Here is a 15,565-nt window from a genome sequence, read left to right on the forward strand (position 1 = left end):
TCAGTAGAAACTGAGCTCTGACTGAGCCTACCAAACCACAATTTTAGCCTGAATTCTTTGAGGGGATTGGGGTTGGTTGGGTGAGGAAGAGACTTGTGAATATTTTGGCATTCTTCAAGTACTTATTTGATGACTGAAAAGCTCCCCAGGGCTGGGGAGTTTGCGCAGGGCCAGGAGCTGGATTGATGAGCCTGTGGGTCCCCTCCAGCTGGGGATGTTCCCTGCCTGTGTGCCAATAACCCCATTTTGCCTCCCCTGCTGCAGCGCCAGGGGCCTGGGGCAGCTGATCCGAGCCAAGAACATCAAGACCGTGGGAGACCTGAGCACTCTGACAGCTCTGGAGATCAAAACTCTCCCCATCCGCTCCCCCAAGGTCTCCAATGTCAAAAGAGCTCTGAAGGGATACCACGAGCAACAGGTAAAGTGGAATTCCAGCAGTGATCTCGTTTACTGCAGCAGTAATGGTGTCCTTTTTTCCTTCATTAAAAACAGCACTTTGAAACCTAATCCCTGCCTGCCTCAGTACTGTTGAGTTTAAGATACAGATGACTTGGTTAAACTGTTATTATTAACAGGAAAAGTGATTGGATTCATTATGGGGCTAAAATATATCTTAACCCTGTAATTTATTTGTATTTTTTTTTCAATCTGAAAATGTTTTCTCTCCCCAAAAAACGCCCAGGTGAAATCTCGGGTGTTGGAGGAAAGCACAGTGCCTGAAGATGCTGAGAAGCCTGGAAATGATGTGGAGGAGAAATCTCTGAGTGGAGAAGAGGAAAAACTTGCAGCAGGTACCTGCTGGTGGCTTTTTGCTTTGGGTTTGGAGGGTTCTGCTGTGCTGTCTTCATCCTCTCCTGCTGGGGACACCTCATCCTTCAGTTTTTATTTTGGGTTGAGTTTTATCCTAACCCCGAGGAAGGGCAGGGTGTGCAGTGCCTCTCTGGGAACGTTTCCCACGGAATAAACGCATTGCAGGCTGCTCAGAGATGGGGTTTTGTACAGAACCAGCTGGAATTGTGCTCGGCTTTCCCTGCACTTGTCTCCTTTCCCTCCCTGCAGATCTGGTGGACGCAGGCGGCGGTGAGCAGCCCCCCGTGGATCTGCTGGGGCAGGTGCAGGCCCTGGCGGCCCAGCTGAGCTCCCAGGATCTCCGTGGCTACTCTGGCAGGCAGCTCCTGGAGATGCAGGAGAAGCTGCTGGCCATGGCCTCGAGCATCACCAGGAGCCTGCAGGCCCAGGGCCCCGAGTAGCTGCCCCTGCTCAGGGAGGAGGAGCCTGCTCCAGCACTGCCCCACTGGCCTTCCTTGCTGCTCCCTCACTGCTTCAGGCTGCTGCTTGGGCTACAGGATATGTTCTTAACATCTTCATGGATTTATTATCTTCTCTTTTTTTCCTTTTTTTTTTTTTTTTCCTTTCTTTTCCCTTTCTTTTCCTTTTTTTTTTTCCTTTTTTTTCCCTTTTTTTCCCTTTTTTTTTTCTTTTTTTCCTTTTTTTTCCCTTTTTTTCTTTTTTTCCTTTTTTTCCTTTTTTCCTTTTTTTTTCCTTTTTTTCCTTTTTTTTTTCCTTTTTTATTTTTTCCCCCTTTTTTTCCTTTTTTTTCTTCCCTTTTTTTTCCCTTTTTTTCCCTTTTTTTTCCCTTTTTTTTTTCCCTTTTTTTTTCGTTTTTCCTCCCCTTTTTTTTTTCCTTTTTCCCTTTTTTTTGCCTTTTTTTTTTTTTTTTTTGCCTTTATTTCCTGCTGGTTCCTCCCCCTCCCAGAGCTGTGGGGCTGTTTCCTCCCTGGCAGAGCTGTTCCTGTGGGATTGCTATGCATCTTTCTTTCAGGCCGTGAAAGAAAAACCTGACAAGGCTGTGCAATAGCAGAGACTGTGAAAAACCAAACCAACAGAGTAATTAAATTATTTTTTTTCCAAACCCAAAGTGTTCTTACTGCTGCAGACTCTTGCTGAGAGTGGGCTGAGAGCTGCAGCTGCCGCTCTGCCCCCTCCTGCCCCAGCTGCCTCCTCTGGAGCTCTGGCAGCGCCTGTGAGGTGAGCTGGGCTTAATTCCTTCCAGCAGGAGCCTGGCATTTGTACTGGATCTATTTTTCCATGTATTTTTGTACGACTCAAGCTCAGAGGAAATGTGCTTGCACGGGAGAGAGACTCCCAGGCTGTGCCCCTGGCCTTTGCTGGCAGCAGCTCTCCTGGTGGGAAGACTTTTCCGTGAGGAAATGATGGATTGGACAAGAGCTCTTTGTATATTGTGTACAGACTCACAGCAGATGTTGGGTAATAATTTATGGAGTTTTAATTGCATGGACTGCATTGCTGCTGCTTGGAGACCTTCAGCCAGAACTCCCAGGTTTTCCCTCTGGGATTCTGATCTGTATATATTGTACTGTAGCTATCCAGATGGGTGTTTATTGAAAGGAACTGCTGCAGGTGGTTTTCCAACTTTTACATGGGCAAATAAAAGAGCTGATAGTTCCCAGACCTGGTTGTGGCCTCGTGCTTTGGTGGCTTCTGGGCTTTTTCTGTCTCCAGCTTCCCCTCAGGTTTGGATTCCCAAGGCTGGGAGGGACCTTGGAATGTCACCGGTGCAGGTCCTCGAGGACAGGGTGGGATCTGGGCTGCAAAACTCTCAGTGGTTTTTGCCCTGTTTGTGTCTCATGGAGAAAAGGGACAGGACAAACAGCCCGGAGCTACAAGGGGAAGAAGCTCTGTGGCTTTTCCTGGTTGGTTTGGTTCCAGATCTGCCTCCTTAGGAGAGTTCAGCTTTCCAGGTAAGGATGTTCCTGACCCATGGGAAGGGTTTTGATCCCAACTCCCAGTGCTGGACCTGCCTTGGGAAGGTTGGGACATTTCCCTTCCAGGCTGCCCCTGCTGGGAATTCCCTCTGGACTCTGAATTCCTCAGGGGTGATGCTACAACCCCTGCTGTTAACTTGGATTTAATCTATGGGAGATAGAAAATCCAGGGGGTTTTATTCCCTTCTTTCCTGTGGAGTGGCTGCTGCCAAGTGCTGCAGTAGATGAAGCAAAAATTGATGTTCAGGTGTGGAATGACCCCAGCTCTGGGTCCTTTCCTTCCTCAGTAGTTTGTGGGGTGAATTCCCTTTCCCAGCACCACAGCACCCATCCATCCATACTGCAGAACCTCAGCTTTATTCATCACTAATTTACAAGAAATCACAACTTTTGCCCCCAGAACAGTTGCAGGAGAACACATTCATGAGAGCTCAGCAAGCAGGAGAGGGGTGCTTGATTTTTCCCTCCCCAAATAAATCGGGTTGAAATCCAAAGCTTAAATGGAAAACCAAGAGATTGAAACATTTTAGAACAGCCCAGTAAAATTCTCTTTGTGGCAGAATGAATCATATAATGTGTGTGTTGGAATTGTGGAGATGTTGTGTAGTGTCTTAGTGTGTGATGAAACGTTTGAAATCCCAGACAGCAGCTGGGACTGTTTGGCACTGGGAGAAAGGCAGGAAGTGCTTAGAGGCACTTTAGGAAACGTTGTGTGAAATACTCCAGGTGTGTTTTGCTCTGCAGTTGTTTCTGGTGTGGCTGAGAGGGGCGGGAGGGCTCGGGGCAGGTGTCCCAGCCCCGGGGCTCACACGGCCTCCACGTAGTTGGCGGGCAGCATGCCGGTCTTGCCGGTTCTCTGCACGGTGCCGTACATCCAGCCCTCGTCGATGGCCTGCACGTTGACAATGGTGTCCCCGTCCTTGAAGGACACCTCGTCTGCGTCCGCCGCCGTGTAGTCGTACATGGCCCGGAACGTCTTCTGCAGGGACAGGAGGGACAGGGTCAGAGCCTTACAGGGCACACAAGGGACATGGTCAGACCCTGACATTGCTCAGAACTTCTGCAGGGACAGGAGGGACAGGATCAGAGCCTGACATGGCTCAACCTCTTCTGAAGGGACACAAAGGACATGGCCACACCCTGACATGGGACAGAAGGGATGTGGCCACACCCTGACATGGCCTAGAATGTCTTCTGCAGGAACACAGGGGACACAAAGGGACAGAAAGGACATGGTGACACCCCGACATGGGACAGAAGGGATGTGGTCACACAGTCACACCCTGACATGGCCTGGGACATCTTCTGCAGGGACACAAGGGACAGAAGGGACATGGTCACACTCTGGCTTGGCCCAGAAAGGACACAAGGGACAGAAGGGACATGGTCACACCTTGACATGGGACAAAAGGGGCACAGGCAAGCCCTGACATAGCCTGGAATGTTTTCTGCAGGGACGGAAGGGACACGGTCAGAGCTTTACAGGGGACACGATGTCTTCAGGGACGCAAAGGGACATGGTCAAACCCTGAGAAGGCCTGGGATGTCTTGTGCAGGGACAGAAGGGACATGGTCAAACCCCAGGGGTTGGGATTGGTGTCATGGCAGGGTCTGGCTGCTCCTTCAAACCTGGCTGTGGATTCTCCTCCCTCCCTGAGCCCCTTGGGTGCCTGAGTGCCACAGCCCCGGGGGCTGCTGGTGGCACTGAGCCTGAGCAGTGTCCCCGCAGTGGCCTTGGGCACCACCAGCTCCAAGTGTCACTTTCAAGTTGTTGCCTCCCAGCAGTTTTGGGGGCGATGCCATTCCCACTGTCCTTGACTCCAGAGGCAATCCCTGAAGGAGCACTTCCTCCCACCCCTCACTTTTCAAGGGCTGAGGAGGAAGAAGAGCCCATTCCAGGTTTCCAAATGCCCATTCCAAATTTCCAGGTGCTCATTCCAACTTTCCAGGCCCAGGGGAGGCTCTGTCCCCCTTAAGTCCCTGTCACACCTGGTTTCATACAGACCCTCAGCCCCATAGACTGGAATGCCACCAACTCGGTCTTGGATTAACACTATTAATAGTGTTAATTAATTATGAATCAGTGGCTGTGACCCCTCCGGGTGCCCCAGGGTTACTCACCCCAGCAGTGGAGGGGTGGGAAGGCACTGAGGACACCGTGGTTTGCTGGGTGGCCACTGAGGATGAGCGTTGCTGTGGCAGCTCAATGGTCTTGACCTGCTTGTAGCCCACTGCAGAGAGAGGGTGGGGTTATTATGGGATGGACAAAGATCATTGTGTGGGGCTTTTGTTATGGGATTGTGATGGAGGTAGTTGGGATAAAAATCATTGTGTGGGGATTATTATGGGATTGTGATGGAGGTAGTTGGGATAGAGATCATTGTGTGGGGATTATGGGATTGTGGTGGAACTGGTTGGGATAAAAATCATTGTGTGGGGTTTATGGGATTGTGATGGAACTGGTTGGATAAAGATCATTGTGCGAGAGTTGTTTATTATGGGATTGTGATGGAGCTGCTCTGGAGAAGGATCATTGTGTGGGATTATTATGGGATTGTGATAGAGCAGACCTGGATAGAGATCATTGTGTGGGGATTATGGGATTGTGGTGGAGCTGGCTGGGATGAAGATCAGGGATGTGTCACAGGGGTGGGTTAAGGTCAGTTTAAAACACATTTACAGCTGTTGCTTGTGTGCGACTCAGCATTTTGGAGCCGTGTTTTTCCCTGGCTGCCACGAGCAGTGGGGAGCCCGTGTGTCCCCCCGGGGTGGCTGTACCTGTGGCCGTGGTGGTGAAGAAGCCCCCGTTGCTGTAGTAGGACAGGCGCTGGTCGGTGCCCTCCGAGGGCTCGGATTTCTCGTCAGCCGCACCGCTGATGCTCAGGGCGCTGGCGGAGCGCGAGTGCTCGCGGCTGCGGCGCTGCGCCTGGACTGGGGGCACCGCGGGGACTGTCACCCCTGGGACTCACAGCCACCACCCTGGGGCTCCTGGAGCCACCAAACCCAGGGCTCACAGCCACCACCCTGGGGCTCCTGGAGCCACCACCCTGGGGCTCACAGCCACCAAACCCAGGGCTCACAGCCACCACCCTGGGGCTCACAGCCACCACCCTGGGGCTCCTGGAGCCACCACCCCTGGGGCTCACAGCCACCAAACCCAGGGCTCACAGCCACCACCCTGGGGCTCACAGCCACCACCCTGGGGCTCCTGGAGCCACCACCCCTGGGGCTCACAGCCACCACCCTGGGGCTCACAGCCACCACCCTGGGGCTCACAGCCACCACCCTGGGGCTCAGAGCCACCAAACCCAGGGCTCAGAGTCACCACCCCTGGGGCACTTGGAGTCACCAGTCCCAGGGCTCTCAGAGTTACCAGCCCTAGAGCTGAGACCTCATAGAACCCAGCCCTGCGAAGCTCAATTTTTCCACAATCCCAGCGTACCATAGTGGGATTTCCCAGTGCTTTTTTAAGCATTCCATGCTGAAGTCCTGCTCTTCAATATTCACAGTATTTTATCTTTTCTCCAGCCTCTTTTCCCTTAGTTTTCATAACTTAAAAAAATTTTTATTCTAATTATCCTGTGATTTTCTTCCTGACACAGCACAGGGCTATCCCCACGATTTTCTACCATCCAGGTATTTTTCCTTTCAGACAGGAAGTAAAAAAAAGGTCACTGAGAACAGCCTGCACAGTAATTCCAAAAGGAAGCACAGGTTGTACCATGGCACCTGTGGATCATATAAACAATCCTCCTCCTGCCTCTGCTGGATCCTTTTACAAAAGGAAAATTAATAATGTATTTTTTGGCCATTAGTTACATTGGTGAGGAGCAGCTACAGCCAATTTCTCCTCTGTCCCCTGTGTCCCTTGGGGTCTCAGCTCTGTTTGGCACCCAGACCCCACCCTTGCAGGAGTTCAATCCCATTTTGCCCCTGCAGCCCCTGGGACACACCTGAGATCATGTGCAGGCTCCGGGACTGGATGTTGTCCTCGGCGGGGTCGTAGTCGAAGACGGAGCCGGGGTTGGTTCTCCACACCCGGAGCCCTGCAGGAAAAAGGGACATTTCCTGAGGAGAGGCTGAGCAGCACAGCCTGGAGGACAGCAGGACAGGGGGTGAGTCCTCCTCACACTGGGAGTGGCCAAGGCCGGGCTGGATGGGGCTTGGAGCACCCTGGGATAGTGGAAGGTGTCCTGCTCATGGCAGGGTGGGACTGGACGGGCTTTAATGTCCCTGCACCCCAAACCAATATGGAATTCTTTGAAAAATCACCCTTCTTTTATAATTTAGTGCTTCTCAATTCTATAGCATAAATTTGGCTTTTTTACAATCAATCTACAGCAAAGTATTTCTCTAATAGATAGAGATGGAGTCCAAAATAGAAGAATCACAAATGCAATGTGACATTATCAAGGTGGGGACAGCAGGTCACAGGTCATTTACAGCTGCTGGCAGAGAATATTTCCAAAAAGGACTTGGATGAGAACATGACCAAGTAATGATGATTGGAATTGACGTGGCTGAGCTTAAATGAAACCCCTCCTGTAGCAGATGTGCCCAGGTCTCCTGACCTGTGAGGTTCTCCTGGTCCTGGTCCACGCGCTTCCGCTCCATCTCCACCACCCTCCTCTGGATGCCCCTGTAGCTGATGTCACTGAAGTCCTGCATGTTCTTCTTCACGCGCTCCGTGATGGGGTCGGTCACCACGGGCGTGAAGCTCCCCTTGCTCTTCTCAAAGTCCTCGTGGTACTTCACCTGCAATTCCAAAGGATTGTGATTCCTGCTTCCCTCGGGGACATTGCCAGCTCCTGAGCTTTGCCCTTCCCAATCCGAATCCCAGACTTGCTTTAGCATCAACGCCTTCAGTACCCAAAGATGGTAGGACACGTCGTCCTTGCTACCAGGCAGGGTTAGTTTTATACTGAACTCCTTTTCTATTGAACTTTATATTGAACTCCTTTTCTACTGAACCCCCAGGGGAAGGCCGCCTCTGGCAGAGCTCTTACAGTGGAGATGTGTTTCTGGGTCTCCCGCACGCGCCGCATCTCCGGCGTGTCCAGGACGTAGGCGGCTTTTCCTTGGACTTGCTTGCGGAAACTGTCAGAGTAAAGAACCTGCCCGGGGAGGAGAAGCACAGGAGTCACCTCTGGAGTCACCTCTGGAGCACCAGGCTGCCAGAGAAGGGCCAGTCCCAGATTTTTATACAATTTTTTATAAGTGACTCTTACTGAAGCACCATAATTTTATATGTCACGGGGTACTACGGCCGTAATTTGAAATTTAACTGCTTAAAAACTCCCCAAGAGAACCCAATTCACCACAGAAATACTTGATTGCGCCAGGAAGTTTTGAAGAATCCCACATCCTTCCAAACCTCTCCTGTCTGAGCGAGGGTTTCAGGGTTGAAAAGTCCCTTTCCTGTGTTGCACCCACCGAGCTGATGTTCTCCTGGTTGCGTTTGGCTCTCTCCATCTCCGGGGTCAGCGGGGTCGGAGTTCCCTTGGCCATGTGCTCCTTGTACAGCACCTGCAGGGCACAAACACAGCTCAGGCTGGGAGAATTCCAGCTTTTCCAGGGACTGGGGTTAATGTTCAAGCAAACTCAGCCCTGCAGAGTGGAAAAGATCTCGGGAAACAAAGCAGCTGAAACGTTATTGGCAAAAGGTAAAAAAAAAAAATTTAAAACATCAAAGGGAAAATAGGCAAAAATAAGGAAAACTGGGGAAATAAGGCTGAATTAGGTGGAGTTTGGCTTAGGATGGTTATTTTTGACACAAGGCGTTTGCGGTGCTCTCAGTACCGAGCTGATTTGTTCTTGGTTCCGCTTGACTCTCTCCATCTCCGGAGTGACCGGGCTGGGAGTGGCCTTCCCTAAACCTTCCCTGTATGCAACCTACAGACCACAGAGGAACTCAGTCACAGGGCAGAACTACACACCACACCGGGGTGTTACTGGGCTTGCACTCAACACCAGCCGTTAGGAGAAAAAAAAAAAAAAAAATTAGGGAAAAATCGTATTAACAAGTTAAATGACAAAAAAAATCCTTTCAAATTAGGAAAGGGTGGGGGGAAAAGTCAGGAAAAATCGTATTAACAAGTTAAATAACAAAAAGATCCTTTAGAATTCCAGTACTTAAGAGGTGACTTTTGAAAGAAAAGATTAGAGGGTTAAATAAAACCAGGCAGAGTGAGGTTATTCAGAAGAGCTCCTGGCCCTCCTCGGGTGTTAAGCAGGGCGGTGCGAGGTCTGGGCAGGGTTTTCCTGCGGGAATACCGAGCTAATCTGCTCCTGGTTGCGTCTGACTCGCTCCATCTCGGGAGTGACGGGCGTGGGGGTCGCCTGCCCCACGTTCTCTTTGTACAACACCTGCGGGACAAACACGAGCCGGGCTCTTAAACAGCCCCGAAACACCGCGGCTCAACACAAATTATTACTTTGTTACCGGATTTCAAAACCTCAAACGTTTAGTGAGGAACAAGGAGGGGAAAAGTTGGATTTGGGGTGAAGGGCTCTATCCAGGTGGCTCCAGAGGCTCAGGAAGTGCCTCTGGCTCTAAAAGGATGTGTAAGAAATGCTTTATCTGCTTTATTTAATCTATAGTTGAAGCAATTCCTGATCTGTTTAGGAGGGAGGTGGAAGTTTTGTCGCCACACTGCCCCAGTAATGATGTCAGGAATGGGTGCTTTTCCCTGAAGTCAAATCCACCTGAAAATCCAATGGAAGGTGAAACACTGAACACAGAGAGAAGCCTGAATATCCCTGGAAAACCTGGGCTAGTGAGAGGTAAGGGAATGAATGAGCTCTGTGTCCCTTCCAACCCAAACATTCCCTGATCCCCACCAAGGGATCTGAGCTCCTGAGACGGTCTGGATAGAACCCACAAATTCACAAACCAAGTTGTAAAAAAGGCCTAAAACTCTGGATCACACCGTTAACACCAAAGTAATTTGGGTTTAGAAAGAGCAATTAATGCGCAGGAAAAAAAGAAACTCATCTCTTTTTAAATTAAAACCAGCTCTGAGTGGGAGTTAGGCTGTTACTTGATTAAGTTGAAGCACAGAGGAAAGCAGGAATTTCTGGGAAGGTACCGAGCTAATGATCTCTTGATTGCGTTTGACTCTCTCCATCTCGGGGGTGATGGGGGTCGGGGTCACCTTCCCCACATTTTCCTTGTACAAAACCTACAGGATACAAGGGAGTACCCAAACGTCATTGAAAAGGAAAAGAAAAACAACAAAAAAAGCCCAAAAAGCAGAACAAACAGCTTGGGAGCCGTCCCACCGAGTTAGGGCTGGGGCATGGGGAGGAGTTGGAGCTTTGCCATTAATTAATCTGGGATGCAGGAATGGCGGCAAAGCACAGGGGGAGTAAGAAAGGGTTTAAAAAATTCAATCAGGACAACACCACCCATCCCAAAAAGGGATTTTTTGTTTTTTTCTATTAAAACCCTGCCTGGGGCAGCATTCAAGGGAAGCTGGTGCGGTTTGTGTGTGAGCACGGGGCCTCGGGGCAGAGGCGTTTCAGGGGTTAATAAGCGCAGGTTGCTGAGGCTCCAGCCGGGTTAAACACTCCGCTGCGGTTTTGGGGGACTTTTCCTGCCGCAAGTACCGAGCTAATGATCTCCTGGTTGCGTTTGACTCGCTCCATCTCGGGAGTGACGGGCGTGGGGGTGGCTTTCCCTATGTTCTCCTTGTACAACACCTGCGGGATGAGAGAAGCCGGAGAAAGGCACAGTCAGCACCAGCTCTCCCCACGCCTTCCTCGGCCCTCGGATTTAGTCCAGAAGTGATTTTAGAGCAGGTCCTGGGCACTGGTTTAGTACAGGAGTAGTTTGGCAGCCTGGCTTGAACGGCTGCTGATAAATGGGGTAAGTACCAAAGAGCACAAAATCCCCCTGGAGGGGCTGAGCACGGCAGAAAACCCAATTAACCGCTAAAAGAAATTAGCAATTAAACCCAATTAAAAGAAATGGCAGCACTGCAGAGAAAAGGAGAGGAGAGGGTTTAGGATTAGAGCAGGACATTAAAATCACTCTTAAAACCAAGATCAACTGGCCCGAGTTAACATTCCAACTGGAGAAAGCCACGAGTGAGGAGCGAGCTCTGCTCTGAGCTGCATTATTCTGGGACAAATCCTTCTCCAAACGGTTAAAAAGGGCTTGGAAAGAGTTAAAAGCTTTCAGCTCTGGGTTTAAAGAGTTAAAGGGGAGTTTTGCTCTTGGCAAAGTACCGAGCTGCAAATCTCCTGGTTGCGTTTGACCCTCTCCATCTCGGGGGTGACAGGAGTGGGGGTCCCTGTCCCCACGCTCTCTTTGTACAACACCTGCACAACAAGAAACCATCCAAAGCCATCAGCACTCATCAAATCCAAATTTTCTTGTGGAATGGGAGCTTTTTAACCCCCACTGCAGCCTCCTGAGAAATCACACCCTCCCTCTTCCATGGTTAAAACAATGCACGAAGAATTTTAGATATAAAAGATATAAAACATAAAAAGGGAAGATGGAACAGGGAACAAAATGGTTAAAAACGTTAAGAAGAATGTAAATATTTGTAAATAAATCCGAGCAACGTAAATATTTGTAAATAATTCCATCAGTGAAGAAGTGGGAGGTCAGTAACACAAGTAAGGGAGGATAGATTATGAGGATGTGTTTGTGGAGATGTGCTTGTGGTGTTCATGAGGATGTGTTCGTGAGGATGTGTTTGTGGGGATGTGTTTGTGGGGATTGTTTGTGGTGTTTGTGGGGATTATTTATGAGGATGTGTTTGTGGGGATGTGTTTGTGGGGATATGTTTGTAGGGATTGTTTGTGGTGTTTGTGGGGATTATTTATGAGGATGTGTTTGTGGGGATGTGTTTGTGGTGTTTGTGAGGATGTGTTTGTGGTCTCTGTAGGGATGTGTTTATGAGGAATGTTTGTGAGGATGTGTTTGTGGGGATGTGTTTGTGGTGTTTGCAGGGATGTGTTTCTGAGGATTGTTTGTGGTGTTTGTAGGGATGTGTTTGTGGGAATGTGTTTGTGGGGATGTGTTTGTGGGGATGTATTTGTGGAGTTTGTGAGGATGTGTTTATTAGGATGTGTTTGTGGTGTTTGTGGGGATATTTGTGAGGATGTGTTTATTAGGATGTGTTTGTGGTGTTTGCAGGGATGTGTTTCTGAGGATTGTTTGTGGTGTTTGTAGGGATGTGTTTGTGGGAATGTGTTTGTGAGGATGTGTTTGTGGGGATGTGTTTGTGGTGTTTGTGAGGATGTGTTTATTAGGATGTGTTTGTGGTGTTTGTGGGGATATTTGTGAGGATGTGTTTGTGGGGATGTGTTTGTGGTGTTTGTAGGGATGTGTTTGTGAGGATTGTTTATGGTGTGAGGATGTTTGCAGGGATGTGTTTGTGAGGATTGTTTGTGGTGTTTGTAGGGATGTGTTTGTGAGGATTGTTTATGGTGTTTGTGAGGATGTTTGCAGGGATGTGTTTGTGAGGATTGTTTATGGTGTTTGTGAGGATGTTTGCAGGGATGTGTTTGTGAGGATTGTTTATGGTGTTTGTGAGGATGTTTGCAGGGATGTGTTTGTGGGGATGTGTTTGTGGGGATGTTTTTGCAGGGATGTGTTTGTGAGGATTGTTAGTGGTGTTTGTGAGGATGTTTGTGGGGATGTGTTTGTGGGCATGTGTTTGCGGGGATGTGTTTGTGAGGATGTTTGTGGGGATGTGTTTGTGGGGATGTTTTTGCAGGGATGTGTTTGTGAGGATTGTTAGTGGTGTTTGTGAGGATGTTTGAGGGATGTGTTTGCAGGGATGTGTTTGTGAGGATTGTTTATGGTGTGAGGATGTTTGCAGGGATGTGTTTGTGAGGATTGTTTGTGGTGTTTGTAGGGATGTGTTTGTGAGGATTGTTTATGGTGTTTGTGAGGATGTTTGAGGGATGTGTTTGCGGGGATGTGTTTGTGAGGATGTGTTTGTGAGGATTGTTTATGGTGTTTGCGGGGATGTGTTTGTGGGGATGTGTTTGTGGGGATGTTTTTGCAGGGATGTGTTTGTGAGGATTGTTTATGGTGTTTGTGAGGATGTTTGCAGGGATGTGTTTGTGAGGATGTGTTTGTGAGGATGTTTGTGGGGATGTGTTTGTCAGGATTGTTTATGGTGTTTGTGAGGATGTTTGTGGGGATGTGTTTGTGGGGATGTGTTTGAGGGATGTGTTTGTGAGGATTGTTAGTGGTGTTTGTGAGGATGTTTGCGGGGATGTGTTTGTGGGGATGTGTTTGTGGGGATGTTTTTGCAGGGATGTGTTTGTGAGGATTGTTAGTGGTGTTTGTGAGGATGTTTGAGGGATGTGTTTGTGAGTTGACTGAGCAGGAGGAGGAGAGGAACGGTGTGTTTTAAGGGAGGTTAAGGAGCACAGTCAGAGGGAGCACTCCTGCTGCCCACGGTACCGAGCTGAGGTGCTCCTGGTTGCGCCTGACCCGCTCCAGCTCGGGGGTGACCGGGATGGGGGTGCCCGTGCCCAGCTCCTCCCGGTACAGAACCTGCGGGAAAACCGGGACAGAAATCCGGGATGGGAGGGAGGAAAGCCGGAATCCTGCTCCAAACAGCAGCGCTGCTCACGCCTGGACACAAAACCGGGCAGGAAAAGCTGTGAAAGCACCAAACAATCCCGAATAAAGCAGCTCTGGATCCTCTCCCAGCCCAGCACATCCCACCCAGGCACGGTTTAGTTCTCCAGGGTAAAATCAGGAAAATCGGGAAAATTCACTCCACGGAACAAAACTGAACGGGGATTACATAAGGAAAAGAGGGTGGGTTTTTAAGAGTTAAAAAAAAAAATAAAAGTGTTGGGACTAACTAAGGAAAGGGGGTGAGGCTTTATGAGTTAAAAAAGGAATTGTGGGGAATGAATTAGGAAAACATGGTGGGGTTTTAGAGGTAAAATAAAGAATTGTGGGGATGAAATAAGGAAAGAGGGTTGGTTTTTATGAGTTCAAAAAACCCAGGATGGTTGGGGCTAAATAAAGGAAACAGCGTGGGTTTAAGAGTTTAAAAAAAAAAAGGATTCTTGAGACTAAATAAGGAAAAGAGGGTGGGTTTTTAAGAGTTAAAAAAGAAGGGATTGTTTGGGCTAAATAAGGAAAGAGGGTGGGTTTTTAAGAGTTAAAAAAAAAAAATTTTTGAGACTTAATTAGGAAAACAGGGTGGATTTTTAGTTAAAAAACCAGGATTGTTGGGGCTAAATAAAGAAAATAGGGTGGATCTTAAGAGTTTAAAAAAGGGGGTTGTTTGGATTAATAAAGGAAATAGGGTGGCTATTTTAGCATTAAAAAAGGGATTTCTGAGACTAATTAAGCCAAAAATTGTGGGTTTTTAAGAGTTAAAAAAATAGGCAATCACACTCCAAAAGGTGGGATTCAATTACTAAAATTATGTAATTAAAAATCAAGGGAATAAGAACAATGTAAGTAATAACGATAAAGGAAACAAATTTCTGAGAGGGACCAGGATATTATTTTTTGGGTAAGTCAATTATAAGGAAACAAAAATATTGTTTTGTTGGTTAAAAAGCCTTTTAAAATCGATTAAAGGGGATTGGTTTTTTTGGCTTTTGGAATTCCAAACTACCGAGCTAATGTGTTCTTGATTGCGTTTGACCCTCTCAATCTCGGGGGTGACAGGGGTGGGGGTTCCTCTCCCCAGCTCCTCCTTGTACAACACCTGTGGGATGAGGGGCAAAAAACAGAATCAAAGCAGCACCAAAACCACCCAGAGCACCAGAGAGGGGCTGCTGACACAGCCTGGGGGGGAAAATCCCTTGGGATAAAAAACTCATTTAAACTCTGCTAGGACTGAGGCTGAAGGAGGGTGGATTTAGATGGTATATTGGGAAAAAATATATATTTATATATAAATAATATTCTCTATTATATATTATAAAAAATTCTATATAATATGTAAAATGCATATTAATCAATAAATATAGAATTTTATATTTTAAACATTTAAAAATATATTTTGTATTACACACATATAATTTCTAGCTCTCTCTAGCTCTCTCCTGATTTCTGTGGCACTTCCCTCAACTTTCCACACATTCCAACACCCCCAGAACACTTCCAATGCATCCCTGCCATATTTGCTAAAGGAAAAGGCACCAAACCCAAAGAAAAAGGCCCAAACCCAAAGGAAAAGGCTCAAACCCAAAGGAAAAGGCTCAAACCCAAAGGCAAAGTCAGCAAACCCAAAGGAAAATGCTCCAAACTGAAAGGAAAACCCTCAAATCCAAAGGAAAAGGCTCAGTCCCAAGGCAGGAGCAATGCAGGCACCAATCCCAGCTGATTTCCCATCCCACACCCATCACAGCCACAGATTTGGGTCACACAAGGAATAGGTTGGGTTTTGTACATGGCAAAACCAGGGGAAATCAAAAATAATCAAGGATTGAAGTGATTAATGAAAGGAAAAGCAGATCATAAAAAATATGGCAGGAGAAAAGATGGGAAGAAGGGATCCAAACTCATTAGTGATGGATCTAATCAAAATAAATCGGGGATTACAGAGGGAAAAATGGCAGAACACAAGGACGGGGATGTTCTGGTGTCAATCAATTATTTTGGGGTTAAGATTTTTTTAAATCAATTAAGAGGGATTTTTTTTGGCTTTTGGAATTCAAATCTACCGAGCTAATGTGTTCTTGATTGCGTTTGACCCTCTCAATCTCGGGGGTGACAGGGGTGGGGGTTCCTCTCCCCAGCTCCTCCTTGTACAACACCTGTGGGATGAGGGGCAAAAAAC

At 48.0% G+C, this 15,565-nt stretch overlaps 2 protein-coding genes across 2 annotated transcripts in view; one reads left to right on the forward strand and one right to left on the reverse strand.

The window, feature by feature from the left end:
* RIF1 (replication timing regulatory factor 1) overlaps positions 1 to 1,360 on the forward strand; it is a 35,792-nt gene extending 34,432 nt beyond the window's left edge. Inside the window, exons 33-35 of the mRNA XM_036387323.1 lie at positions 265 to 418; positions 683 to 791; positions 1,060 to 1,360. Coding sequence (XP_036243216.1) covers positions 265 to 418; positions 683 to 791; positions 1,060 to 1,250 — 454 coding nt within the window. The 3' untranslated portion in view covers positions 1,251 to 1,360. The remainder of the gene's footprint in view (positions 1 to 264; positions 419 to 682; positions 792 to 1,059) is intronic.
* Positions 1,361 to 3,124: 1,764 nt separating this feature from the next.
* The window catches only part of NEB (nebulin), a 99,932-nt gene continuing 87,491 nt past the window's right edge, over positions 3,125 to 15,565 (reverse strand). The window contains exons 136-149 of the mRNA XM_054515422.1: positions 15,450 to 15,542; positions 13,216 to 13,308; positions 11,016 to 11,108; positions 10,395 to 10,487; positions 9,875 to 9,967; positions 9,060 to 9,152; positions 8,586 to 8,678; positions 8,220 to 8,312; positions 7,793 to 7,900; positions 7,358 to 7,541; positions 6,740 to 6,832; positions 5,565 to 5,717; positions 4,908 to 5,017; positions 3,125 to 3,765 (exon numbers count right to left, since the gene is read on the reverse strand). Of these exons, the coding sequence (XP_054371397.1) occupies positions 3,592 to 3,765; positions 4,908 to 5,017; positions 5,565 to 5,717; positions 6,740 to 6,832; positions 7,358 to 7,541; positions 7,793 to 7,900; positions 8,220 to 8,312; positions 8,586 to 8,678; positions 9,060 to 9,152; positions 9,875 to 9,967; positions 10,395 to 10,487; positions 11,016 to 11,108; positions 13,216 to 13,308; positions 15,450 to 15,542 (1,566 nt within the window). The 3' untranslated portion in view covers positions 3,125 to 3,591. The remainder of the gene's footprint in view (positions 3,766 to 4,907; positions 5,018 to 5,564; positions 5,718 to 6,739; positions 6,833 to 7,357; positions 7,542 to 7,792; positions 7,901 to 8,219; positions 8,313 to 8,585; positions 8,679 to 9,059; positions 9,153 to 9,874; positions 9,968 to 10,394; positions 10,488 to 11,015; positions 11,109 to 13,215; positions 13,309 to 15,449; positions 15,543 to 15,565) is intronic.

This window comes from Molothrus ater, chromosome 7 (assembly GCF_012460135.2).
Source record: "Molothrus ater isolate BHLD 08-10-18 breed brown headed cowbird chromosome 7, BPBGC_Mater_1.1, whole genome shotgun sequence".
Lineage (NCBI taxonomy): Eukaryota > Metazoa > Chordata > Aves > Passeriformes > Icteridae > Molothrus > Molothrus ater.